The 26,850-nt window shown below is 32.7% G+C and overlaps 2 protein-coding genes across 6 annotated transcripts in view; both read right to left on the reverse strand.

Moving 5' to 3' along the window:
- LOC125839081 (actin-depolymerizing factor 10-like) overlaps positions 1-26,850 on the reverse strand; it is an 858,671-nt gene that overhangs the window by 190,170 nt on the left and 641,651 nt on the right. The gene's annotated exons all lie outside the window — the stretch shown is intronic.
- On the reverse strand, positions 3,559-4,839 carry LOC125839031 (serine/threonine-protein kinase BLUS1-like). The gene has a single exon (XM_049518022.1). It carries the CDS (start codon positions 4,837-4,839, stop codon positions 3,559-3,561), a length of 1,281 nt encoding a protein of 426 aa, XP_049373979.1.

The raw sequence follows: 26,850 nt of genomic DNA on the forward strand, positions 1-26,850 counted from the left end.
TTAAGGTAAACAATTGCCGGACAATATTATTTTTTATGCCTTCTAACTTAGCTATGAGAAGAACAATTTTGTTGTCATGTTTGCCTTTTTTTTCACTTAAATTATTTGAGGATAAATAATTGTCATCTTAGTAAATTGATCACTTACAAAATGTCAATTTTCAATTTAAAAACGATAAACTATCAACTTTTAAAATTGGAAAGACAGTAAATAATAGTAAAATTGAATAAACCATCTACATTTACACATAACAATTGCAAGTTTAGTTTTAATATGTATGCAATTTTATAAATTGTTCAAAATACAAACGTCATGTGGTGATATAGTGCCTTTTTAATTAGTTAATGTTAAACAACTCACGTTTCAAATATTGTATTAATTTGTATTGGATTTATTTAGTAACAAACAACTCTCTCTAAATAATTTGTAAGTTAATTTGTTTAAATAAATTTACTAGTACAAATATAAAACATAAAATCAAGAAAATAATCAAAATAATTAAAATGATTTGAGGGATATTTTTGTCTTAACATAGACTTATCCCATGATATTATATCCGATGTATTACTAATACCTCCAAATGGGAGGTATTAGTAATACATCCTGTATAACTAATCCATTAATTAGTTATACATATGCCCAAATTCCTACCAAGCATAGTACTAAATAATACCATACATAATATATAGACTATTTGTTTTAATGCGGCCTACCAAACGACCCCTAATAGTTTTAGTTAAAGGTCTACATGTAGTAGCTGCAAAGATTAAGTAGCACACACAATATCGTTTACAATAATAAAGTTTCTAGTTTGCTTATTTATTTGACATGTATCACCAATGTGATTGTTCATATAGTTTAATTTTGAAAGGCCAATAACTAGCTTATGTTTAGCAAGTTTCTCACTGCCAGCAGACCGAACATTGTTTTCGGCATTGGTCTATGTGCAATATTCCAAACCTGTCGAGAAGAATCACACTTGATAGCTGCTGCTAAGTGGATCCTGAGATATTTGAAGAAAACATGGGATCGGACTTGGTTTTATTCTATCCATTAGGAGACTGATTTGATTTGATGATTTAGATTATGTAGGGTATCAAGTTGATATAAAGAGAACCTTAGGAATGATTCATTTTCTGGTTTGGGGGCTTAAAAAGCAAAAAATTGTTGCTTTTTCAACAGTTGAGACAGAGTATGTAGCAGTTGTGACTTGTTATGCACAATTTAAGACTTTGAAGTGAAGTGGTCAGTCACACTATTCCTCTCTCGTGCGAATATACAAATATGATTAAGAATCCAGTGTAGCATAGAACTAAGCATATTGATTGATGTGAGACATTATTTTCTAAGGGATAATGATGATGACAAGGTAAACATCAACATGCAATTTTGCAAGATTGAAGATCAAATTGATGATATTCTCACGATGGCTCTAAGTAGGGACCTGTTCAAGAAAATAGATTGAAGTTGGGGATCCTGAAACTCGATTGAGTGGAAGAAATCAACCCCTTACTTGACTATGTCTAGGGAGCAGGTATCCTCGTTTTCGGTAATGTTTGTTTTGGCAAATTTAATTTTGTAGGTATACACACATGGTGAATATATGGAAGGTCAGGATAGACTCAGACAAATTACATTTAAACTATAGAGAGGGACTTGGTCAAGTCTCAAAGATTAGCATTCTTTAAATTGCTTATGAGAATCGTTGTAATCAGTCATCCGGGTTCCTAACCGTTGTCCCATCATTTGAATACCAAAGACCACTACCTTTCAGGGGACCTGTCACTCCCTTTAATTCACCTCCTTTAATACCTCTCCATTCCTTCAATCTCTCCAGAAATTCAAAATTGTTGAGGTTAATGCCAGATTAACCCTCATACTCCAATCCCTCCTCCAAAAACTCTTATCTCAGTTCCCTAACTTCTCTTTTTGTTGAAACTCAGTGGGCATTGTCCCGGTTCTCTTTGTAATTTTTAATTGCAATATTTGAATAGGCATAATACATAAATATGCCCTTTAACTTGGCTTCAAATCACATTTATGTCCTTCAACTTTGGGTCTGTACAAGTAGACACTTAAATTTGTATAAAGTTGAACAAATATACACACATGTCCTACATGTCATTTTTTATCCTACGTGTATTGTGCCATGTAGAACTCATGTGTCTACTTGTTCAACTTTATACAAGTTTAAGTGTCTACTTGTGCATACCCAAAATTGGAGGACATAAACGTAAAATGAGGCCAAGTTAAAGGGCACATTTATGTATTATGCCTTTTGAATACTATGTTCTTTGTTAATGAATGATATTGGTCTTGTGTTTACTGACGTGTCTCATTACGTTATGCATTTTTACTTATGATCAGTGTTACCCAAGCGACCATGAATTTGCTTGAACTGCATTCTGTCAACCTGGTTTACTATTTTACTTTTTATGATGTCAAAAAGGGGGAAATTGTTAAGGCTGAGCTTGGTAAGTCATTTTGTTTTGAAAGAACATGGTCATGTTGATAGGGGGAACGAGTATTGATAAAGGGAAAAGAAGTTGAGTAAGTTTGTCATCATAAAAAAGGGAGAAATGTTATTTTGAGCTCATTCTGTAGTTTTGATGATTTAACAATCTATGTGATCTAATAGGGGACTCGATCCCATGAGAGACTAAGAGTTTTGTTACTTGAAAAGGACAGCTGTAAAAAGCTACAACCTGCAACTCTTCAGTAAATAATTTCCAGTATCTGTTCATGATGCAGTATTTGCAAAGTAATTGTATCGCCACAAAATATTGTTTACCGGAACTCGTGCTTATCACTTATCAGAGCTTATAAATACTGTTCTAATTTGAGAAAAAATCCACTAAGAGAAACTATGATCCATACTTTTATTTGGCCAAGAGGATATATATAATATGGAGTTCATTTGGAGGACCTTTAAGTATTAGGTGGGAGGATTTTCTTGGTCATTAATATGATGTCCAAAATTATATTTCAATTGGATCAAGTGAGCAATTTTGAGAGATCATGAAGGCACTTAGTTGCTAATCATGGCAACAACTAGACAGTCGAAGAACAAACCATCTATAAATTGTTGAAATAGGGATTCATTCATTCGAATTCTGGGTATGGGAGCACTTTGTATGCAGACGAGTCATGTACAAGAAATGTCGATCATATGTACGTGTTATCCCACTAAGTGAGGTTTAGTTTGGAGAAAGCATAACCGTTAATAAGAAAAACAGTGTAAGACATAAAAATTTCAAAGTGCAAGATCCTAATACGAATGTGTTCGATCAAATAGTCTATTATAACTGGAAATCTGTTCATAAAACAGATGCATTATCCACAGAGGATGATCAACTTCATACGAACATACAAATGTTTCATCCAAATAAAGAAACAAAAGGAAGAATCAGACAACAGATCCGCAGAAGTTCCATTTCATGTATATAAACCATATGATCCCAACTAAGAAAACAGCTCATTTCATGCCTAAATGAAAGTAATACACACTATACATATCGATATTTCCTTTTTGATCTTTCACTGCTCAATTATTAGTATTCAACACACAAATTGCTTAAACCTTTCAATTTCACTAAAGAATGGAGTTTTCAAAAGCTCCTTGGCAGTTGGCCTGTCGTCTGGATTCTCTCTAAGACAAGCAAGAACCATCTCCTCAAACTCGCGCGAAAACACCCTTTTCTTTCGTTTAGCAAAATCCATCACTTTCTTGAGTTTCTTATCCCTCTTGATCATCATCTTTTTAAGTGATTTTGGAAATTTCTTCTTCACCCTTAACTTGTTAATTATATAATCGAAGTCTGTCCGATTCTTCACAGGTAAATTCCCATACACCAATTCCAGTGCTGTTATTCCCAATAACCACATATCAGATTTTGCTCCTCTGTTATCCTCATTTTCACTCCCAAACACCTCTGGTGCAGCACCCCATATAGAAATACTCTTCGGATTCAAAAACGAACTAGCTTCTTCACCATTACAATCTGGGGGTTCGGAATCATAAACAGATGTTTCAAATGCTAACTTGATCGACAAAGCTTTAGTATAATAGTGGATGTTAACAAAGATATCTCCGGCATTCAAACTATTATGAGGCGTCGGTCTGTAGAAAACATGAAGTTCGTCTCGTAGACCAATAAGCACTTCTTTAAGAACAACAGGAATGAGACGTTCTGGCAATTTCTTTTCGGGACGAGTGGAGAGAATATAACGAAGCGATCCCTCAGACATATACGGCAAACAAACGCATAGCAAATTTGCAGTAATGAAAGTTTTCCTGCATCGAATTATGTGGGGATTCTCAAAAAGAGCAATGCGTGTATCACTTTGACTTCGAATCAAGTTGAATTCATTCTCATGGAGGTTCATGTTGATGATCTTCAAAGTAACATGGTCATAAGGGAGGGCTCTGCCAGCCTCATACGTATATTTCGAAAACACAGCTCTGTAAACAGGGCAATTTCCATTAGAAAAAGACCCAATTTTCAAGTTGAGAAGATAAGTATCTTTGGTGTCTGGATCAGTAATGGTTTGTTCAAGTCTTGGTTGATTTAAAGAAGCAGCGAAATCCATTGATATATTGCTTCTATCAGAACCAATTTCTGCAATTATACTTCTTGAAGAACCAATTTTGGCATCTACACTTCTTGAAGAAGAACCAATTTCCATTCTAGGAGTGAATGTATTTCTGGAATTCATCTTTTCTTGGAGCAGAAGTTCAGAAAAAGTGAATTTTGGTTTGTGTGGAAGACGGGGAGAAGAAGAAGATGTATTTATTCCCCCAATATCTTCTGGTTGTTTTGAAGAAGAACCAATTTCCATTCTAGGAGTGAATGGGTTTCTGGAATTTATCTTTTCTTGGAGCAGAGAATCACAGTTTCAGAAAAAAATGGAGTTTGGTTTGTGAAGAAGACGAAATGGAAGAAGAAGAAGATGTATTTATAGCTTTGGCCATTTGGGGCTGTTATTTCCCGCGCCTAATTGGATTTGTATACCGCTCTTTCGTTTTTTGACTTCCGCTATTATTTGTTATTTTTTGTATTTCGATTATCGTTTTAGCCGTTTTTTGTATTTCATTTTTTTATTTGTGCTACTTTTTGTTGTTTCTTATACTTTAATTATCGTATTACAAGTTTTCTATCTTTTGTTTTTTTTTTTCATTTTTTGCTACTATTTGTTGTTTCTTGTACTTTGATTATCGTATTGATTGTAATTATTGTACAAAATATTTAGTTACTTTTCACTTTCATTTCTTCTTTTTTATTTATTTGAATTTTATTTTGAGTCGAGGGTTTATCCGAAACAACTTCTCTATTTTTGAGGTAGGAGGAGGGGTGACTCAGGCACTTTGGGGACCTAAGGTAAGTGTCTTATTTTTCAATACATAGAATTGTCTTTGGGCAATGATAAAATTTGTGTACATTTTATACTTTTCAATTGTTAATGTATACAATGGAGAAGGGCTTAAAGTGTTGCTCAACTATTTGAATTGGTATAAAACTACCATCCATCCACCTTTTGACCTCTAAATACCCCCGACGTCAATTTTTTGGCCCAAAAATATCCTTGATATTACTAATTGACTCATATTTGCCCTTATTTTTAACAAAGTCCCCTAAATTAAAATCATTATATATTTATTTATTATGTTACCTAATCTAACGTATCCAAATTTAAACTATTCACAAATAAATAATAAAAATCACATATGATTCATATTTTGACTCGATACGCTGAAATATAATATCGAAAAAAATAGGGAAAATACATAAGTACCCCCCAGCCTATGCCCAAAATCCCTGAGACACACCTAACCTTTACTAAGGTCCTATTACCTGCCCGAACTTATTTTTTAATTAATTTTCTACCACTTTTCGGCCTACGTGGCACTATCCTTGAAAAAATTGTCAACACGCGTTGGGCCCACAAGATAGTGCCACGTAGGTCGAAAAGGGGTAGAAAATTATCTATAAAATAAGTTCGGGGGGGGGGGGGGAGAGGGGGTAATAGGACCTTAGTAAAGGTTAGGTGTGTCTTAGAGATTTTGGGCATAGGTTGGCGGGGTACTTATGCATTTTCCCAAAAAAATATTAGTTTCATGATATGTTATAATTGACCTATTTTAAATTAACCCTCAATTTATTATAACTCAACTCATAATTGGGGATTCAACTAAAATTCATATTCGCCCCCTATGATTTTTCATATAAAATTTTTATTATTTTTCATTAATATAAATTTTCTATCAATTATTCAATTGTCATGATCATCTCTCCCCCCCCCCCCCTCCTTTATTCTTTTTTTAATATCAGGAACTCTTATTTGAAATGAACTTACATGCTCATATTCTTTTAATTTATATTTTTTATCAAAGTGTGTGGGCGGGGATGAGAAATGGTTATTTTCATTCTTTTATGGGAAAAAGGACAAATATATCCTCGAATTATCGTAAATGGTACGTGTATACCCTTCGTTATACTTTTAGGATGTTAGTGCCCTTACCGTCCAAATTTTGATGCATATATACCCTTTATACTAACGGTGGTACATATGTTTCAATCTTAGCCGTCGATTCGTTCTTTGTTAAATTTCTGTCCAAAACTTGAAAAAACCCACCCGAATTATTTTAAAAAATCCACCCTAATTAATATAACCCAACCCCCCCCCCCCCCCCCCCCCCAATTAATTCACTTAATCGTTGAATGTGATGATAAATCGTTGGTAAGGTTGGTGAGGGTGTTGGTTGAAGGTGAACAGGTGGAATCTACTGTTAGGATTTTGAATTGATGAAAAAGAATGGATGGGGTTCTAGAATTGAGATTGATGAATATGTAGCTAAGGTTTTAAGAGATATGGGAAAGAAGAAATGGCTGATGAAGTTGCTCAATAATTACAGAGATTGTCGAGATTAGTTTATGGGAAACGTTAAATTTTGATAACTTTCATTGATTTTAGGGAAAAGGGTTTGATATACCTCTCAACTTTGTCATTTAAAGCTGATATACCCTTTGTTATAAAAGTGGCTCATATATACCCCTATTGTTATACATATGACTCACATGTACCCTTTTCCAATAACGAAAGTGAAAAAAATAATTTTAGTTTAATTTTTATTATTATTTTTTAAAAAATATAATCTCATATGGGTATATTTAATCTTCCTCAAACGTATATTATTTTTTTAACTTTTTTTTTTGTTTCAATGACTAATTTAGATTTATTATTTTGATGGTCAAATTTATTTAAGTTTTGCTAATATTCTTGTAAAATTTATCATAGATGACCCAATTTTTTTTCTTCAACTACAAAAATTAAATTACAATATATCCGAAAAAAATAGTTTTAAATTATAATATAGCCACAAAAAATAGTTTAAATTTTTTTTCTTTACACTAAGGAATGAAAAGAAAAAATAAAATAAGAATAAGAAACTCAAATAATGATAATCAAGAAGTCAGAAAATAATTTATGTCCAAAAAAAATTAAAATATACCTTGAAATTTGCTAGAAAAATCATATACACCCCTAAATAATTTTTTTTAAAAATCAAAAGTCAAAAATATAAATCTAAAACTAATTTTTCCACTTCCGTTAAATGAAGGATATATGTGAGCTCATTTTATAATGGTAGGGGTATATGTGAGCCGTTTGTATAATGGTAAGGGTATATATGAGCCACTTTCATAACGAGGGGCATATCAACTCTAAATGACAAAGTTGAGGGGTATATCAGACCCTTTTCCCTTGATTTTATTTTGTTTGGGCGTGAGTATTTTTTTATTTGGGTGGATTTTCAATTAATCGGGTGAGTTTTTTTTTGGGTAGAAATTTATTAATTATCGGGTCGGCTGATAGGATTAAGATATGTGTATCACCATTAGTATAAAGGGTATATATGCACCAAAATTTGGACGGTTAATATACTAACATCCTAAAAGTATAACGAAGGATATACACAAACCATTTACAATAGTCCGGGGACATATTTATCCTTTTTCCCTTCTTTTATTTTGTATTTTGAATTTTGGGTACATACAAAATAAAAATATAGAATATGCATAGTTTCTTAATTAAATATCTTCTATTGAAATAATTATTTTTGTATACATGTCATAGTTATTTTACTCCTTTTTTTCTCTTGTTTTGTCATAAGTTGAAAATATTTAAAATTTAAAATGTTGGACAAAATCCAAAAAGAAAAATTAGTGGATAGAGAGTAGAGGACTAGCCTTTTTTTTACTATTTTAATTTACCATGAAATCCAAAATCAAGCCAATCAAATGAGTTCATATATTAAGTAAATTATTTTAATGAAAAAGATCTAAAATAACCTTAAAATATGAGATTTGGTACAATATTGTCCTCTATCCATCTTATAGGTGTGGACCGTTAGAAATAATGACATTTTTGAGCCAAAAAGGTTGATGTCAGGGGTACTAGGGAACCAAAAGGTGAATGGAGGATAATTTTATACCAATTCAAATAGATGAAGAACATTTTATGTCCTTCTCCATTTATAAAATTATATTAAATATGTGGTTATTGTAGATCACATAGAGTGGTCTCAGTCGTGAAATTGACTGGAATTTTACTAAAAACAACTTATAGATGTAAAAGAGGGAAAAAAGATTAGTTCTCCAAAATATTATTGTATTGTTTCTTTCCTTTTCTTTTTTTTTTAATTTGTTTCAGTTTTCCCCTTTTTTTTCTTAAATGGCCAAGTATTACATGTCTAAAATGCAAAATTTGTATATTATAATTATTCTCTTGCAACTTTCAGGTTGTCCTAATTTTTTGGGTTATTGTTAATTTGTTATAAATAGTTGTATAACATTATTATGCTCATATATAATATAGTTTGTTTTTTCTTTATTTTATTGTTTAGAGTGTATTTTTGTGTACTAATGTAATTTTGGATTTTAATATCAATGATACGACCGTGGATGGGATAGCAGAGAGAAAAAAAGAAAAGAAATAGTTCTCAAAAACCTTATTTTCAAATTCTCCTCCATGATCACTATTAGGTAACCCGTCTAATCCATTCATAATTCTATGGGCTGGACTCAAGATAACTTGAAGGATAAACTACCTTATTAAACATACATCACTACCATATATATTAACCTTACTTCTACTTTCAAACAATTACATATATTACCACTTTTAATATTTTATACCACATAATATTGAGAGTAAATATCTTTAAAGGTCACTCAATTATGGAGAATTATCTAGTAAAGTCACTCAACTTTGTTTTGTATTAATAAAATCAGTCAATTTTGAGATTTTCTTTTATAAAATCACTCAACTAAATTTATTATTGAAAAAATATATGACATGACAAAATAAATTAAATTTTTATGTCATGTTGAATGAACCCCACAGATAAAACAAAATTAAAGAAAACTCATGTCTTAAACCCAATCCATCAACAATTTCATAGTTGTCGAAATTATAAATCTAAAACTTTATAGGTTTGCAATATTCTTCTCAAATTTATTAATTTTTGTGAAAAATAAAAATTAACCTCCAAAGATCGATTTATATTTTCTAATTTTTGGTGTTTAATAAATTGACCTCCAATCAAAAATCGATTTACATTTTTTGGTTTTTGGTATTTAATAAATTGACATTCAATCAAAGATCGATTATAATTAAAAGTATGTGGTTGTGTACAGGAACTTGATTAATTTTTTACAAAAGAATAATTAAATAGACCACACTTTATCTCTATTCAAATAAAAACATAAAAAAAGGTGAAAAATAAACAAACTAAACAGCACAAAAAATAGGCAGTGACTTTTTTCTCCATACGACTTCCTTACTCGTCCAGCCAGATACATCTATCGGCAATGATTTTAATTAAATTTAGACTTAATTTTGATATAATTAGATTCATGTAAATTTCTTAGTGTGCGGTGATCTTAATTTTATGCGTGGGATTCATATTTATATGACACAAAAATTAATAATATATTTTATCATGTTAATATCTTTTTAATGAAAAAGTTGGTTGAGTGATTTTATAAGAATAAAATTTAAGTTGAGTGATTTTATAAGAGAAAAATCTTAAATTGAACGACTTTATTGTTACAAAAATAAAGTCTAATAACTTTATAACATTAATACTTATAGTTGAATGACCTTTTGAGATATTTACTCTAATATTGAAGGAATCGCAGACCATCAAACACTTGATTGAGGTTACATTCCTCTTCCTAATGTTACTAGCAAGATCTTGGCAAAGGTACTTGAGTACTGTAATCGCCATGTTGAAGCCTCCACTAAGAAAGATCATGACAAGGCCACTGAGGATGAGTTGAACATCTTTGACATTGATTTTGTTAAAGTTGATCAAGGAATTCTTTTTTATCTGATTTTGGCTGCTAATTACTACCTTAACATTAATCGGATGTCCTGATCAGTCACAAACGTAATCGAAAAGTTTCAATAAGTAGAGATTTCCGCATGTATTTGATACATTAATTAAGATACGATTATATGTATCTAATTTTTATTGATGTACCTAATTAAGTGTGTATATATGTAATAAATATATTGGAGATTTAATCTGACACAATTTATTCTATCATGTAATCGAGTTTTGTCATATGTCTTGGTCTACTATTATGTATCTTAATATTATCATATGTTTTTGTTATGTTATAATTACAATGTATCCGACTGTTTTTGTATGTATCTGATCCACATTCATACATTGGAAAGAATTTCAAGATTTTTGAAATTTTTTTTAGGAAGTTATATCTCGGAGGTCTGGAAGAGGAAGCTCAAAATTCAGGGAAACAATTTCAAATTTTTGGAAAGAAAAGTTGTTCACTTTGTTGTTGCTTCGAATATAAATGGAATAAATTAGAATTTTTATGAATTTTTTTAGAAGTTATTAGACTAAATATACTCAAAAGTTGTTAAAGGAGTGATTATATTCTTAAATTAAGCATTTTAATTATAACCCTTAATTAAACCTTGAATCTTGATTTGTCAATTCCTCAGATACATGTATCTGTCGAGTTAAGAGTCATGTATCCAACCAATGAAATGTGGTACAGGGAGTAATATTCAAAATTATTGTGAATACTAATAATTATGACCTAAACTAATGAGATTTATGTTCTAATTTGAATTGAATTCAAACTTAAGTCATTCAAGATAATTAATTGCTTTCATATAGTTATTTTTAATTTTTTTTAATCCCGCAGTTTTAGTTATGCTTGATATCTTTCTTATATATTTTTTTAAAAAAAATTCACTGCCTTAAGTAAAAACAAAAATTCGTGCTTAGCAAGCTTTTGGATTATTATTATTCCCACTTTATTTCATCCCAAATTATTATTAGTTTAGTTTGGATGCTTTGAAAACGAATTGCAATATTTAAAGAGTATAAATTTGGATTCTCCTCTTTAGAAAAATATGTTACTAAAATTTAAAGGGAAAATTGTATGAAATAATAAACTATTAATTTAAATTAAATGCTATAGCCATAGTTCATTTTAATTATAATTCGCAACAAATATCTCTTTTTTTTGTCATCTAATTCGGTATACAATTATCAATTTTTGATATACAATTAGCCATTTTATACATTTCGGTATAAAATGTGTTTGTGTTTGTATAAAGCGAGAGAAAAGTGTATATAAAAATACATATATTTTCGTCATATACACTTATAATTATACAAATACAAATACAGATCTTATTAATATTTTCACTTTATGTAAATCTTACTTAAATTATGATAAACAAAATAAATAAATTTAAAATATTAAAAAAAGGGATAAGGGTCTGAAAAATACCCCAACTTTGGTCGAATTTGTTGTTGCGATACTAAACTTTCATGAGGACCTATTATCTCCCTAGACTATTTCCTATCTATAGAAAGGGACCTGGTCCCTCAAAAGGTTAGTATCACTTTTACTACACAGTTTTCTGTCAACGGTCACTGCCACGTGTTATCTCCCTATTCCTTGTGTCAATTACAGATGCCCCTTCAGTTTAAAAACCAAAGGTTGCTACTGTTCAGGGACCCGATACCTCTTTAAAAACATCTTCTTGCTTGCTTTTAATCTAATCAAAATCCTATACCCTCTCTTCAAAAATTTCTCCTTGCTTCTATATTTCTTTGCTTTCCTTGCAAAATGTCTTAACCCATCTTCTCCTCCAAAATCTCCCCTCTCCCAAGAAATTGAAAACCCTAGTTCATTCGATTTCTCCATTCCTCCTTCTGAGCCCTCTTCATATACTCCAGTGTGTGGGGTTGGTGAAACTGGGGAATCTGCCATATCCCACACTAAAGTATTAGAGTCTCCTGTGCTGAATCCAGTAGGCAACTTGCCATGTTCTCCAACATTATTTCTATGAGGTAAGGACTCTCAAAATTTTGAAGCGTAGCTGGTTGTTAAACCTATGACTAAAACACCTACTGAAGATCTAGAAGTTGGGTCTCAATCAGGGCATGTGTCGTCTACCATGTCTGAAAGGTTATTTGCCTGATAGCAAGGGTATAAAGTATAACATACTGGAGGCTGCATAAGAACTAGTGGTTGTGAAAAGTCTTGTTTCCCTCAGAGGATACACTCAGACAATTCTCTTGGACGAAGAATGCAGATCGCCAGAACAGGTCCCTCATAGTGTAAATCCTATGTTTGACCAAACTCCTGAGACTATGGGAGTTGACAGTGAAGAAGAAGAGGAAGAAGTTCCCCTTGTCTGGTCTAGAAAGAGGGTTCGAGGAGCAAATGCTTCAAATATGCGCGTATCAGATCTTGAACATATAGACGTTGCTCCTGAAGAAAAATTTGAGGAGGAGCCTACTGAGTCGAAAAAGAAAAGGAAAGGGAAAATGGTAGTTTTTTCTTCTTTTTCTTTCTCGTTTTAGTTCCCTTCTTTTTTAGTTAAAATTGGGGTTTTAATCTTTTACCCTTTTAACCCTCATTTAGTTAAAAAAGCGTCCGACAAGACATCGATATTTCCCTAGATCATAACAAATTTCTCCAGAATCAAGAGAGAGCTTATATTGTTGCTCCATGGGGAAACTAGATGGTTTGCAATTTCTCCATGGGGAAATTAGATGGCTTGCAACCTGTAAGTTAATCTCTGTTAAAATATCAAGTACATACTTTAACTTACACTACTAAAAAACTGCTTAAAAATGACGGACAGAAAAGCGACGAACGGCGTCGCTCCAAAAAGCGACGCCTTTTGCCACACTGTCCGTCACTTTTTAATAAAAATAATTATTTTCCAAAAAGCGACGGACGGCATCTCTTAGTCCGTCACTTTTTTTCGCAGATTTTTGCGCTAAATAAATATGTAATTAATAATTATTTATTTAATATATATAGAGACACCGTCCGTCTCTTTTTATTAAAAATAATTATATATAAATTAAAAATAACCACGTTGTCTGTCGTTTTAAATTTATTTTATTTTATTAATTAGTTTTTAAAAAAGCGACGGACGACATCTCTTAGTCCTTCGCTTTTTGGTCAAAATATCTAGTCAACTATTTTTAAATAGTGACGGACAATGTCTCTTAGTCTGTCGCTTTTTGGTCAAAATGTTGGTCAACTATATTTAAAAAAAGCGACGGACTTAGAAACGTTGTCCGTCGCTTTTTATTAAATATCTAAAAGACATATTGCCATTTTCTTATTTACCTCTCTCTCTTCACTCTTATTCTCTCTCTTCACTCTTATTCTCTCCCTTCTCTCTCTATATATATATCGATCGATCGGATCCCTCGCCGTCATCGTCGTCGCCGCCCCGACCCCGTCGCCTGCCACCTTCGCCGATCGCTGCAGGTAGGGTTAAATTTTTGGTTTTTTTTTCAATTTTGATGATTATAATTTATTATTTGTTAGTATATTATTGTTTTTGTTTGTTGGGTTGTGTTATTCAATTGTTAATTTGATTTGATTATTGTTAGTTATGTATAGATAATTGAAGTTTTTTATTTTAGGGTTTTTTAAAAAAAAAAATTGGGCATTTTTAAATTGGGCATTGTTAGTTAGTGAAGAATTAGCATTTTTGTATTTTAGGACTAGTTTAAACTTGAGAATATGTAATTTGAGGTTGAATTGGGATTTTTTTGGATTTGATTTTAGGACTAGTTAGTAAAGTGTTAATAATTTGGAGTTAGAAATTAGTAATTGAAGTGTTATGAGTAGATGATGAATGTTTGGATGTCATGAATTTAAATGATGAATGTTTGAATGTCATGAACGTAGAACTTGAAGTTGAACTTGAAATTGAACTTAGAACTTGAACTTGAAGTTAGAACTTGAAGTTGAATTTAGAACTTGAAGTTGAAATTAGAATTTGAACGTGAAACTTAGAACTTGAACTTGAACTTAGAATTTGAAGTTAAACTTAGAACTTGAACTTGAAATTAGAACTTGAACTTATTTGAACTTGAACTTAGAACTTGAACTTGAACTTGAACTTGAATTTAGAATTTGAACTTGAACTTAGAACTTGAACTTAGAATTTGAACCTGAACTTGAAATTAGAACTTGAACTTGAATTTAGAACTTGAACTTGAACTTAGAATTTGAAGTTGAACTTAGAATTTGAATGTGAACTTAGAACTTGAACTTGAACTGGAACTTGAACTTAGAATTTGAAGTTAAACTTAGAACTTGAACTTAGAACTTGAACTTGAACTTAGAATTAGAACTTGAACTTAGAACTTGAACTTGAAATTAGAACTTGAACTTGAAATTAGAACTTGAACTTAGAACTTGAACTTGAACTTGAACTTAGAACTTGAACTTGAACTTGAACTTAGAACTTAGAACTTGAACTTAGAACTTAGAACTTGAACTTGATATTAGAACTTGAACTTGAACTTGAACTTGAACTTGAACTTGAACTTGAACTTAGAACTTGAACTTGAAATTAGAACTTGAACTTGAACTTAGAACTTGAACTTGAACTTAGAACTTGAACTTGAAATTAGAACTTGAACTTGAATTTAGAACTTGAACTTGAACTTAGAACTTGAACTTGAAATTAGAACTTGAACTTGAACTTAGAACATGAACTTAGAATTTGTAGTTGAACTTAGACTTGAACTTGAAATTAGAACTTGAACTTGGAACTAATTAGCTTGAATATATAACTAATTAAGTTTAGAAATTAGATATGAACTTGAATGGAAAACTTTAACTTATTAAAACTTGAATATATATATATATATATATATATATAACTAATATTCTTGGATTTGAAGTTTATATTTAACTAATTTTAGAACTTTCCGTGCTAGGCAATTGAGGAAGCTCAACATCTAAAAAAGTTGATACAAGACTATATTGCTTCTTTCATCAAAGTAGGAGAGATGAGGTTGGTGCTTCTAAATCTAGTGTTGACACTTAGCTTTAAATTTAGAAATAATAGATTTGTTAAGCATAAGTACCAACACTAGTTGATCCTATTGATGACAAAGTTGATTTTCTTGCAAGATCGATTTGTGTCCATCTAGTGTTGACACTTAGCTTTAAATTTAGAAATAATATATTTGTTAAGCATAAGTACCAACACTAGTTGATCCTATTGATGACAAAATTGATTTTCTTGCAAGATCGATTTGTGTCCATCTAGCGTTGACACTTAGCTTTAAATTTAGAAATAATATATTTGTTAGCATAAGTACCAACACTAGTTGATCCTATTGATGACAAAATTGATTTTCTTGCAAGATCGATTTGTGTCCATCTAGTGTTGACACTTATCTTTAAATTTAGAAATAATATATTTGTTAAGCACAAGTATCAACACTAGTTGATCCTATTGATGACAAAATTGATTTTCTTGCAAGATCGATTTGTGTCCATCTAGTGTTGACACTTAGCTTTAAATTTTGAAATAATATCTTTGTTAAGCATAAGTACCAACACTAGTTGATCCTATTGATGACAAAATTGATTTTCTTGCAAGATCGATTTGTGTCCATCTAGTGTTGACACTTAGCTTTAGATTTAGAAATAATATGTTTGTTAAGCATAAGTGCCAACACTAGTTGATCCTATTGATGACAAAATTGATTTTCTTGCAAGATCGATTTGTGTCCATCTAGTGTTGACACTTATCTTTAAATTTAGAAATAATATATTTGTTAAGCATAAGTATCAACACTAGTTGATCCTATTGATGACAAAATTGATTTTCTTGCAAGATCGATTTGTGTCCATCTAGTGTTGACACTTAGCTTTAAATTTTGAAATAATATCTTTGTTAAGCATAAGTACCAACACTAGTTGATCCTATTGATGACAAAATTGATTTTCTTGCAAGATCAATTTGTGTCCATCTAGTGTTGACACTTAGCTTTAGATTTAGAAATAATATGTTTGTTAAGCATAAGTGCCAACACTAGTTGATCCTATTGATGACAAAATTGATTTTCTTGCAAGATCGATTTGTGTCCATCTAGTGTTGACACTTAGCTTTAAATTTAGAAATAATATATTTGTTAATCATAAGTACCAACATTAGTTGATCCTATTGATTTAGTTAATTGGTGGATTTAGTTAAAGTTGTTATGTTAATAATGTGATTTAGTTAATTGGTGGATTTAGTTGTTTGAATTAAGTCAATACTAAATTAGTTAAAGTTATAAGGTTGTTAAGTTGTTTAAATAAGTTAAATTAAATAATGTGGTTTTGTTGATGGATTTAGTTGTTGGAATTAAGTCAAAACTAAACTAGTTCAAGTTAAAAAGTTGTTTAAATAAGTTAAACTAAATAATGTGGTTTAGTTGGTGGATTTAGTTGTTGTATTAAATCGAAACTAAACTAGTTAAAGTTGTTAAGTTGTTTAAATAAGTTAACATAAATAACATTGTTAAGTCAATACTAAACTAGTTTTAGGACTACTACTAGATTTCTTGCAATACTAAACTAGTTTTAGGACTACATGGCCAAATTAGGGTTGAACATGATAGGGTTCATGAAATGATCAATGATGCTTTCGGGGTTCAAGGTAGGATGGAACCGGAACAATATTTTGATGAAGCTCCTAATGAAGAAGCAAGACGCTTTTATGATCAACTATAAGAGTCTAGTCGTCCACTATGTGAAGGGAGTCCGCATTCTGCCTTGTCAGTTGTGGTTAGATTAATGAATATTAAATCAGATTGGAATGTTCTTAATGCTGCTATGGACTCAATGGTTGATCTTTTGGGTGAACTAGTTAATCCGAAGTTTAACATACCAAAGAACTTTTATCAGGCAAAGCGCTTGGTGTCCAAGTTAGGATTGACGTATGATAGAATTCATTGTTGTGTTAATGGCTGCATGTTGTTTTACAAGACTGATAGTGAATTAGAAAATTGTAAGTTTTGTGGACATGCTCGTTATAAGAGGACTCCGTTGGAAAGATGGTCCCAGTTCAGGCGATGAATTATCTACCTCTCATTCATAGGTTAAAGAGGTTGTATGCATCAATGAGATCTGCCCCACATATGAGATGACATCGTGAATATAGAAGGCCGTTGGGTGTCTTGTCTCATCCATCTGATGGTGAAGCATGGAAGCATTTTGATAATGTATATCATGATTTTGCTAGTGAACCAAGAAATGTTAGATTGAGGTTGTGTTTAGATGGCTTCACACCATTCTCTAATAATGCTTTGCCTTATTCATGCTGGCCGGTATTTCTTACTCCGTATAATCTTCCTCCTGAAATGTGCATGACCAGTCCCTACATCTTTCTAAGTTGTGTTATTCCAGGTCCCCGTGATCCAAAAAGTTTGATTGATGTCTATCTACAACCATTGATAGATGAGCTCAAACAATTGTGGTTTGAAGGCGTTTTGACTTATGATATATCAACTAAGCAGAATTTCGTTATGCGTGCTTCTTTAATGTGACTATTAATGATTTTCCTGCACACGGGATGTTGTCTGGTTCGATGACCGCTGGAAAGCTAGCATGTCTGTATTGCATGGAAAATAATGAGGCATTCACTTTAAAGCATGACAGAAAAAATACATGGTTTGATTGTCATCGCTAGTTCTTGCCAATGGACCATGAGCTTAGAAAGATGAAAAATGCATTTAGGAAAAATAAGGTTGAAAGTGACCCCCCACCTCCATTACTCACAGGGCATCAAATTTGGGAAAGAGTTTCTCAATTACCTAAAGTTACAGAAGCTTCATCTTCTAGACTTCTTGGATATGGTGTTGAACATAATTGGACCAAACAAAGCATATTTTGGGAGTTGTTGTATTGGAAGGACAATCTGCTACGACATAATCTAGATGTGATGCACATTGAAAAAAATTACTTTGACAATTTGTTTAACACAGTGATGGATGTTAAGGGTAAGACAAAAGACAATCCAAAAGCTAGAATAGACATAAAGGAATATTGTAGGAGAAAAGAGTTATGGCTGCAGGAATTACAGAATGGCAAAATAGTTAAGCCCAAAGCCAGCTTTTCATTCACATTGGATGAGAAACATGAAATTATTGAGTGGGTTAAAAATTTGAGGATGTCGGAGGGCTATGCTTCGAATTTAGGAAAGCGGGCAGCTATGAATGAAGGAAAATTGATAGGTATGAAAAGTCATGATTGTCATCTGTTCATGGAAACTTTAATTCCTATCGCTTTTAGCCATCTACCCGAAAGGATATGGAAATCAATCACATAGATAAGTCTCTTTTTTAAAAGATTTGTGTTCTGGAAAGTTATTGGAGAGTAGTTTAGACAGGATGGAGGAATATATTCTTGTTAGTACTACTAAGTTGGAGAAGATATTTCCATGTGGTTTCTTTGATGTGATGGAGCATCTTCCAATTCACCTTGTACAAGAGGCCCGCCTCGGAGGTCCGGTTCAAACAAGATGGATGTATCCATTTGAAATATTCACTAAGTTATATATATTCACCAAATCTTTTATATATTAACATATATATACATATATACATGCAGAAAAATTGGTAGTTTAAAGCAAACGATTAAACAACGGGGAAGGATCGAAGGATAATTTGTTCAAGGTCATATTGGGAGAGAAACTGGTGATTTTTATTCTTATTACTTTGGTAATGATGTGTCATGTAGGAGAAACAGGCCCAATCGCAATGATGAAGGCGATATTGATCGTTTATTTCCACCGATATCAATTTTTAATCAAAATGGTCGAGGATCTAAAAAGCGTGGAAAGCGAGGCTTCACTGATATGGAAATGCAATCAGCTGTGACACATATTTTTCTTAATTGTCTAGAGATTCAATCATATGTCAAGTAAGTGTTAAAATATGTTATTAAATTACATACTAATAAGTGATCATTAACTAACAAAATACTTGAATGTAAAATGATCAGCTTGTTCGTAAACACATGGGGTAATGAAACCATCTATACAAAATTTTCCAAATGGCTGAGGAACTATGTAAGTGTGCAATCACTAAGTATTTAATAATATATTCATGTTATACTAAATTATATTACTTGAAAAAATAATCACGTAGGTTTACGATGAATACTCAAGTGTCCAACATTTGCAATTAATGAAAGAAGTAGCACTTGGACCTGAATCTCAAGTACTGACAATGAATAAGTATTGTGTCAATGGTTTTAAGTTTCAAACTAAAGAAGTTTCTAGGAACAAGAAAACAAATAATAACGGTGTCTACATACAAGGTGATGCTGATGGTACTAGTCAAACTATTGAATATTATGGTGTCATTCAAAAGATTATTGAAGTGAGGTATTCAGGTTGGCCTAAGAAGAAGATTGTATTATTTCGGTGTGAGTGGTTTGACCCATCACATAGAGGCACAAAGGTGGACCATCAACATAATATAATTGAAGTTAAGCACACCAGGAAATATAGAAGTTATGATCCTTTTATTATTGCACAAAATGCTAAACAAGTGTATTACGCTTCATATCCATTGCGTAGAGACAAAGCTGATTGGTGAATTGTTATAAAAAGTAAGTATGTGGGAAGAATTGAAATTTTCAATGTCTTAGATGTGACGTGTCAAAATGATGTTGCAATTGTTCAACAACAAGTTGATGTTGAATTGGAAACCACACTACAACATCCTCAACACATATTAGAAGAAGTGTATGATGATGAGATACTGAATGTTGAGGAAGAAATATCTGAGAATGAGGAAAATTAATCATTTGATGACGAAGAATGGGACGATAATGAAAATGAAACAACTGAGGAGGAAGAATGGGAGAATGATAGAATTGAAACAAGCGAGGAGGAATAGTGTAGAATGAAAGCTAGGTAGTATATATGTAAGTGTATTTTGCTAATTTTATTTAATTTATGATTTTTACATATATTATACATGTAAATTTGCATACAGATGTCATCATGTGGTGACGGTGATAGACATCGCGAGCATCTTGGAGTTAGCCAGACTAAACAGTCTAAGAAGAAGAAGTCTAGGAGACCGATAGATATTGCAGGATCTATTTCTTCTGCGCCAGAGCGCATCAGCCATGATACTCATTTATTTGTTGTTCCGTTTGGTACAACTGATCCTCGACAATATTATCCTAATTACCGTCGACCAGTCAGTGCTTCATCTACTTTACAGGCATTGCCTTCACGACGCTACGAGGACCTACCTTTACAGGCTATTTGTCGAGCACGACCCTTATCGGTAGGTACTCCATCTCCCATAGGTACATCTCCTCAGTTATCTGCCATGAGGCTTGGAGATTCTAGTAGTGAACAGTCAGATGCTATGGTCGGTACGCCTTTATTGACTCAGCGTTTTGTGCATCCTGATGTATCACCCTCGTCTACAGCTACACCTAGTGCTATACCACATGATATGATGTTTGCTCTAGCTCCTAGCCAGAAGGACAGACTTGGTAGAGTCATGATTGAGCCGGATAGGTCATCGTAAGTTTGTTTTGTTATCTATTTGTTAGTTTATTTTATTTATTTCTTATACTTTAATATATTATTCATGAACTAACATATTTATTATGTGTTTTGCAAGTAGCATCCTGCAAAGGATGCTGCCCGGGCTTTAAAAGACTGTGTTAGAAGACTCTATACACAAGCTTATCACTCTTGGAGCAAGATTCCAAACAGTATACGCCAAGCGATGTTTAATAACTTTAAGGTATATATTTTTTAGTTAAGTTTAGTATACTTTACTTTTTCTTACTATCGATTTAATTAACATTATTCAATTTTTTTAGACTATGTGTACTTAGGAGTCGAGGTACAATTTGGTCATTGGGACCACATTTGAGAGGAAGGCATCCGCCAGACTGTGTAGCTGGCTAAAGAAAGTTTGGGATAGTGGTGAACGTCCCAGTTGGATGTTGCCTCATGTTTTTGATGAATTGGGTCAATATTGGAACACAGACAAGTTTAAGGCAATATCAGATCAAGCCAAAATGGCTAGAGGCAGTCTTAAAGGTGACTCGTTGCACACTGGAGGTGCAAAGATGGTTGAAACAATTGCACGAGAGATGGTAGGTTCTAATTCAAACTTTTAAATAAATAATTAGTTGATTCATATATATCGTTATAAATTTTAGTTTTTATTTATAGGAAAAAGAATTGGGACGCACTCCTATTGAACCAGAGGTTTTCAAGAAGACTCATGTGAGGAAGAAAGAAAATGAGTCGGATCCGGATGTGTGGGTGGAGGAAAGGGCCGAACGAACTTTTGTAAGTTATTTAATATGAATAATATATATTAATAGTGAATATATTTATGATATGTATATATATTGATGTCAATTTTTATATTTAATATGCAGAATGACTTTCATCAGTACGTCGCTGAGAATCTAGATAGTTCGGTCCAATTGACACCTGAATTGTCCACCCAGATTTGGAAAGAAAAAGTGGTAGGGGGACACACAAGGGTAGATACTATGGTCTAGGCTCTCGAAACGATGTTAGACGACTTCAGTCAGGCTTAGAAGGTATTGGATCGTCAAGTCAAGCTGAGGCACTTGACGGTGTTCAGATTGCTGCTATGTCGGATCAAATAGCTAAACATACAGCGGCACTAGCAGAGTCGAAGCGGAGAAGAGTAGCTGAACAAAAAAAGCATGAGTGAGACCGTTCAACAAATCAAAGAACAAGTGATGAACCTCACTCGTTGACCTACTACTTCGGCTCTCGATGATGTCGACGACGAGAGTGATGAGGATGATTATGTAGATCTCACTCCTTAGTTTAGATCTCTGGATATTTATGAACTTTTTGAAACGAATTTTGAAAGATTTTACAAGTCTTTAATTTATGATTTAGATACTTTTGAATGTTATTTTAAGTTTGTTGTTTTATGTTTTGTTTAGATTGTTTATAATTGTGTGTGTTTGATTGAGCTGAATAGTGTAGAATTGAATTGAATTGCATTTGCAGGTGGGCAGCATAAACTGTTAGCCGTTGCTATCAAAAATATTGCAGAAAAAGCGACGGACTGCGTCGCCTTTTAGAAATAAAAAAAATGAAAATTAAAACAAAGCGACGGATTCCGTCGCTTTTGTTAAAAAATTCAAAAAAAAATAGTAAAAAGCGACGCTGTCCGCCACTTTTAGAAAAGCGACGCTGTCCGTCGCTTTTTGAAAAGCGTCGGGTTAAAAAGCGACGGAGATGACTGTGTCGCTTTTGACCAAAAAAGCGACGCAGTCCATCGCTTTTGGCCGTCGCTTTTTGACAATTTTTTAGTAGTGTTAGTACAATGCATGCTCTTCAATGCCATGAAAATATTTGAGCTTTCCAAGATCCTTGATATGAAATTTTGCTCTTTCAGCTTGGATGTGCAATCAGAATCATTTCCTGTGATGATGAGATCATCCACATATATAAGAACGACTACAAAGGAATCTCCAGGGTGGGAAAATGTAAACAAGGAATAGTCTGCATTTGATTGTTGGTAATTAAGAGAAAGTAAAAAAGTAGTGAATTTATTATACCAATTTCGAGATGCTTGACGAACTATAAGAAACTTAACTTTTAACAACCACCTCATAACCAAGGGATATAAATCCGATCGCTAGTTTTACCCCTTTTATTCTCAACCCACTCAACCCAAGCCCCCTCCATCGACCCAGAAGGCAAACCCTTTGCTTTCGATGCAAGGGATTTCGAACTTGAGACCTCCAACATGAAAGTCCCAAGCCCAAACTACTGGGCCACCCCGAAGGGTGATGTCGATATACCTTTGAGCAAGTGTGTTTTTCCAAGTTTAACTCATTTCTCTTTCTTAGATGAGTATGTCTTACCTCATTAAAGTTATATCAATTTGGCTTGTCTCTTCTACTTTTCTGGTGCTTAATTTTGTGCAGTAATGTTTTACCTCTGTCTTGCTTATGTTAGTTAGATTACTTCTTGCAGATTGTTTAGTATGTTTCTTATGATTTTCTTATTTTAGATACACTTTGTTTATTTTAACTGGATTAAGGTGTTTAGAACTACTTGAGAGCATACATTTAAATGGATGAGGCTTCAATCCTTACTTACCTATTCTCTTAGGCTTGAAATAGGTACCATGATAGTACTTTTGGGTGAAACCTTAACTTTGAATCCTAACTATCTATTTGTGGTATTACAGTCAATATAAGGACAGTTTGGGACTGCTCAACTGTTGTGAAATCAGTTGATACATCTGTTAATTTGGATAATAAAGAGGATGCGGTGAGTGATGATTTCTGCATTAGCAAACCGCGTCGGAGTACTAGAATTGTAATTCCACCTAAAAGGTTGGACAGTTACCTTTGGGCTGGAAGAAAGTCACGTGAGCAGGGCGAGTTAGTTATGGAATTAGTATAAAAGTGTGAGAACGTGGGTAGGAAAGGATAAGGAAGTTATTTGTGATTCTGAATAATCCCATCTCCTTCTTCTATCTTCTGAACCCCTTCTAGACTTCTAGTTTTAGATTTCAAGTTCATTTCCCTAAGTTGTTGTTTCCTGTAATTTCCTTTGTTGTGTATTATCGTTATTCAGCAAAACATATCTATATATATATAATATATATATTAGTATTTGTATTGTGAAATCGGGTTTGCTTCATCAACCTTAATGATGATATATGATTCTTTGTTCATGCACAATCAAGAGATCCGCTTAAGTGCATCTTTCGCAAAATAGGGAGCATAAATTATCAGGTTTTCCCCTTGTTTCCCATTTTAGAAGAGAAAGGACAGTTTGGAACTTGAGGAGAATGAGAAAGATAATTTCTTTTAAAAAAACACTTCATCACTGTTAAGAATTTTTATTTGATGACCCATGTTTATGTAGGATTTTCATGAGCTGCAGTGGACCTTTAATTGATATAAGAATCATATTTAGTTAGTCCTTCATATTGTCAGTTATTGTTTTCACTTGGATAATTCAGACTTTAATCATTTTATTGTGGCTTTCAGAAAAGTAAGTTAATTAAAAGGACCTCGATCTTGATAGTTATTTATTGAAAAGTAGTTATAGAATGGCATAATTGCATACATACATAACGACATATAAGCTATCCATTTAAAAATGCAACAGAGTATATATGCAGACAGTCTTTAAATAGATCAACATGTTCAATCCCTTCTAGTTGAGGTAAATTCTTAATTGTTTTAAATTCACTTGGTGGCCCTGAATAGCCCCACCATCCAATCAGATAAGCTTTCCAGTAATTCAATAGATGGAACAGTAATCATCTTGGTTATTAGGTTGTTATTAGTACTTATAGTAGTTTAGAGTGAGAATTTTGTAGGAGTAAAAATAGTCCCTGTCAAGAGAATGTGTCTCCTATATCCCATTGTATAGGACTAAGGGGATGGTTGTTTTTTGTAGTTCTATATGTATTCCTTTGATGATTGAGATGTTCGGGACAACTTGCACGAAGCTTCACATATTCCTCGGGAGACCTTTCACCTCAAACAATAATAGATGCTAGGTAACTCTACCAATCAAGGTAAGGACAAAAGGGAAGAAATCGCCTTGTGTTTTTTTCTCGGCATGAATTTGACCTCATGATGATTCTCAAGTAACATCATTACCACTAATCCACACCCTTGGGTGCAATGTCATGTTACTCTTCTTATTTATTGATGAGAGAAATTTTTTCGGAGGGGTCATTTTGTTTTATAATATTCTTGGCATCCAAATAATTTTTTTCTCCTTTTGCTCCCCTTATATCTTTCTGTGAAACTCTTATAAAGCTCACTCTGAGGATTCTTAATTTGTTGCACACTAGCAATATACATAGAATTTATGAAGTGCTAACTGTTTCTTCCTAACTATTTGATTCTTACCATGTTGGTTTAATGCAGATTATCTTCAAGAAATGTCAGGAGATTCACTGCCATATTGCTTCAATGAACTGCCAGCAGATGTCATTTCTTGTGAGTCATGTACTATTCCATTATATTGTAGTGACCAATGACAAATACAAGTTTGATAGGAGCTTTAAGAGTCAGATGATCTGAAGAACTATATGCCAGATATTTTTATAGGTACTTCAACTCTGTAATTTAAAATTAAAAAATACAGAAGAATGCATGTGATAGATCGAATGTAAGGAAACTTTCTCCCAACTATGACATGATGAATACTTGGTCATTCCTTCTTACCAGTAGTACTAACACTATTCATATAGTTCCTTGATCTTCGATTTTGGCTTTCGATTTGTGTTTTTTATGCTTCGTTTATCGCCTTTTTTAATTATTGGTACTGTTCTTTTCTTGTTAATTTTTTTGTAAATAATCATTCTCATTACCAAAAGTGAACATTACAAAGCATAGTAGAAGATCAACTATTGGACATAGCCCCCTACAATTTCATTTTAACCAAATAACAAGAAACATGCAATGGCCTGGAATTAATTACACCAACACAAACTAAGTTTTAGCAAGGATAAAAGTTGTAGTCATTGCAGCCAGAGGCGTATCCAGGATTTCGGCTAGATGGGTGCACGATTACGAAAATATATATTTTAAATATAAATTTGATCAATTTGACTTTTAGTTCGTATATGAACCATTAAATTTTAAAAATTATAGGTTCAAAATGTATAATACTACTAGTTTTAAATTTTAATATACACATTTGATTTAATTATATAAAAAATTTACAATGTTAAATTTTTTAGGAATTTTCAATGTAACACACTTGAAAATTTTGAAAGATTAAAGGAAAAAAACAAAAGCAAAATTAGCTGAAACGTCAAAAGTGTAACCGATAACCACTTGGAAAGGTGTTACTCACAGAGACAAGATAGATATAAGATTTAAATTTATATCCTCACTTAGAGAGGTGCACCCAATTATCATCATCGCATTATTATATGATATACTTTGAACATGGGTTCACACATCTATATTTAATTTATTTTTTTAAATATAACACTACTATACATGATCTAGAGAGGGGAGTATGGGTTCTCGTGAACCCACGGTACCCCCTCTAGATACGCCTCTGATTGCAGCCATGCAGCAAGTCTAGCCTATTTTGCAGCTCTAGCATGAATGTCAAGTATGATGAGTCGGATCATTCTATCCCTAGTGTTTAATCTTCCTAGTGCAGCCAATCTCACGATAAATGTCCATCTAGGTAGGCCACCGTTTGATGCAAAGTAGTCTTCTCCATGAAACCTTCTGAAATTGTTCTCTCAGCATTAAATAGAAGTGTTGAATTAAGAAGTTAGGCATAGTTAGGATGTCCTCAGCACCATACCCAACTTGAGAAAAATATTTAGTAGCCTTAAGGATCCTTTGAATGATCCACGTGGCCTGGTTAGATGTTACTGTATACAAAAGTAGAAGTTTGACTCAAGGTTGTCTGATGTTACTGTATACAGAGTAGAAGCTCGACTGTAGGTTTTGTGATGTT

This window comes from Solanum verrucosum, unplaced genomic scaffold (assembly GCF_900185275.1).
Source record: "Solanum verrucosum unplaced genomic scaffold, falcon-dt-bn FXZP01000163.1, whole genome shotgun sequence".
NCBI lineage: Eukaryota > Viridiplantae > Streptophyta > Magnoliopsida > Solanales > Solanaceae > Solanum > Solanum verrucosum.

What these genes read in the sequence shown, in the direction of transcription:
- LOC125839031 (XM_049518022.1), bottom strand. Translation starts at nt 4,839, where the DNA reads ATGGAAATTGGTTCTTCTTCAAAACAACCAGAAGATATTGGGGGAATA.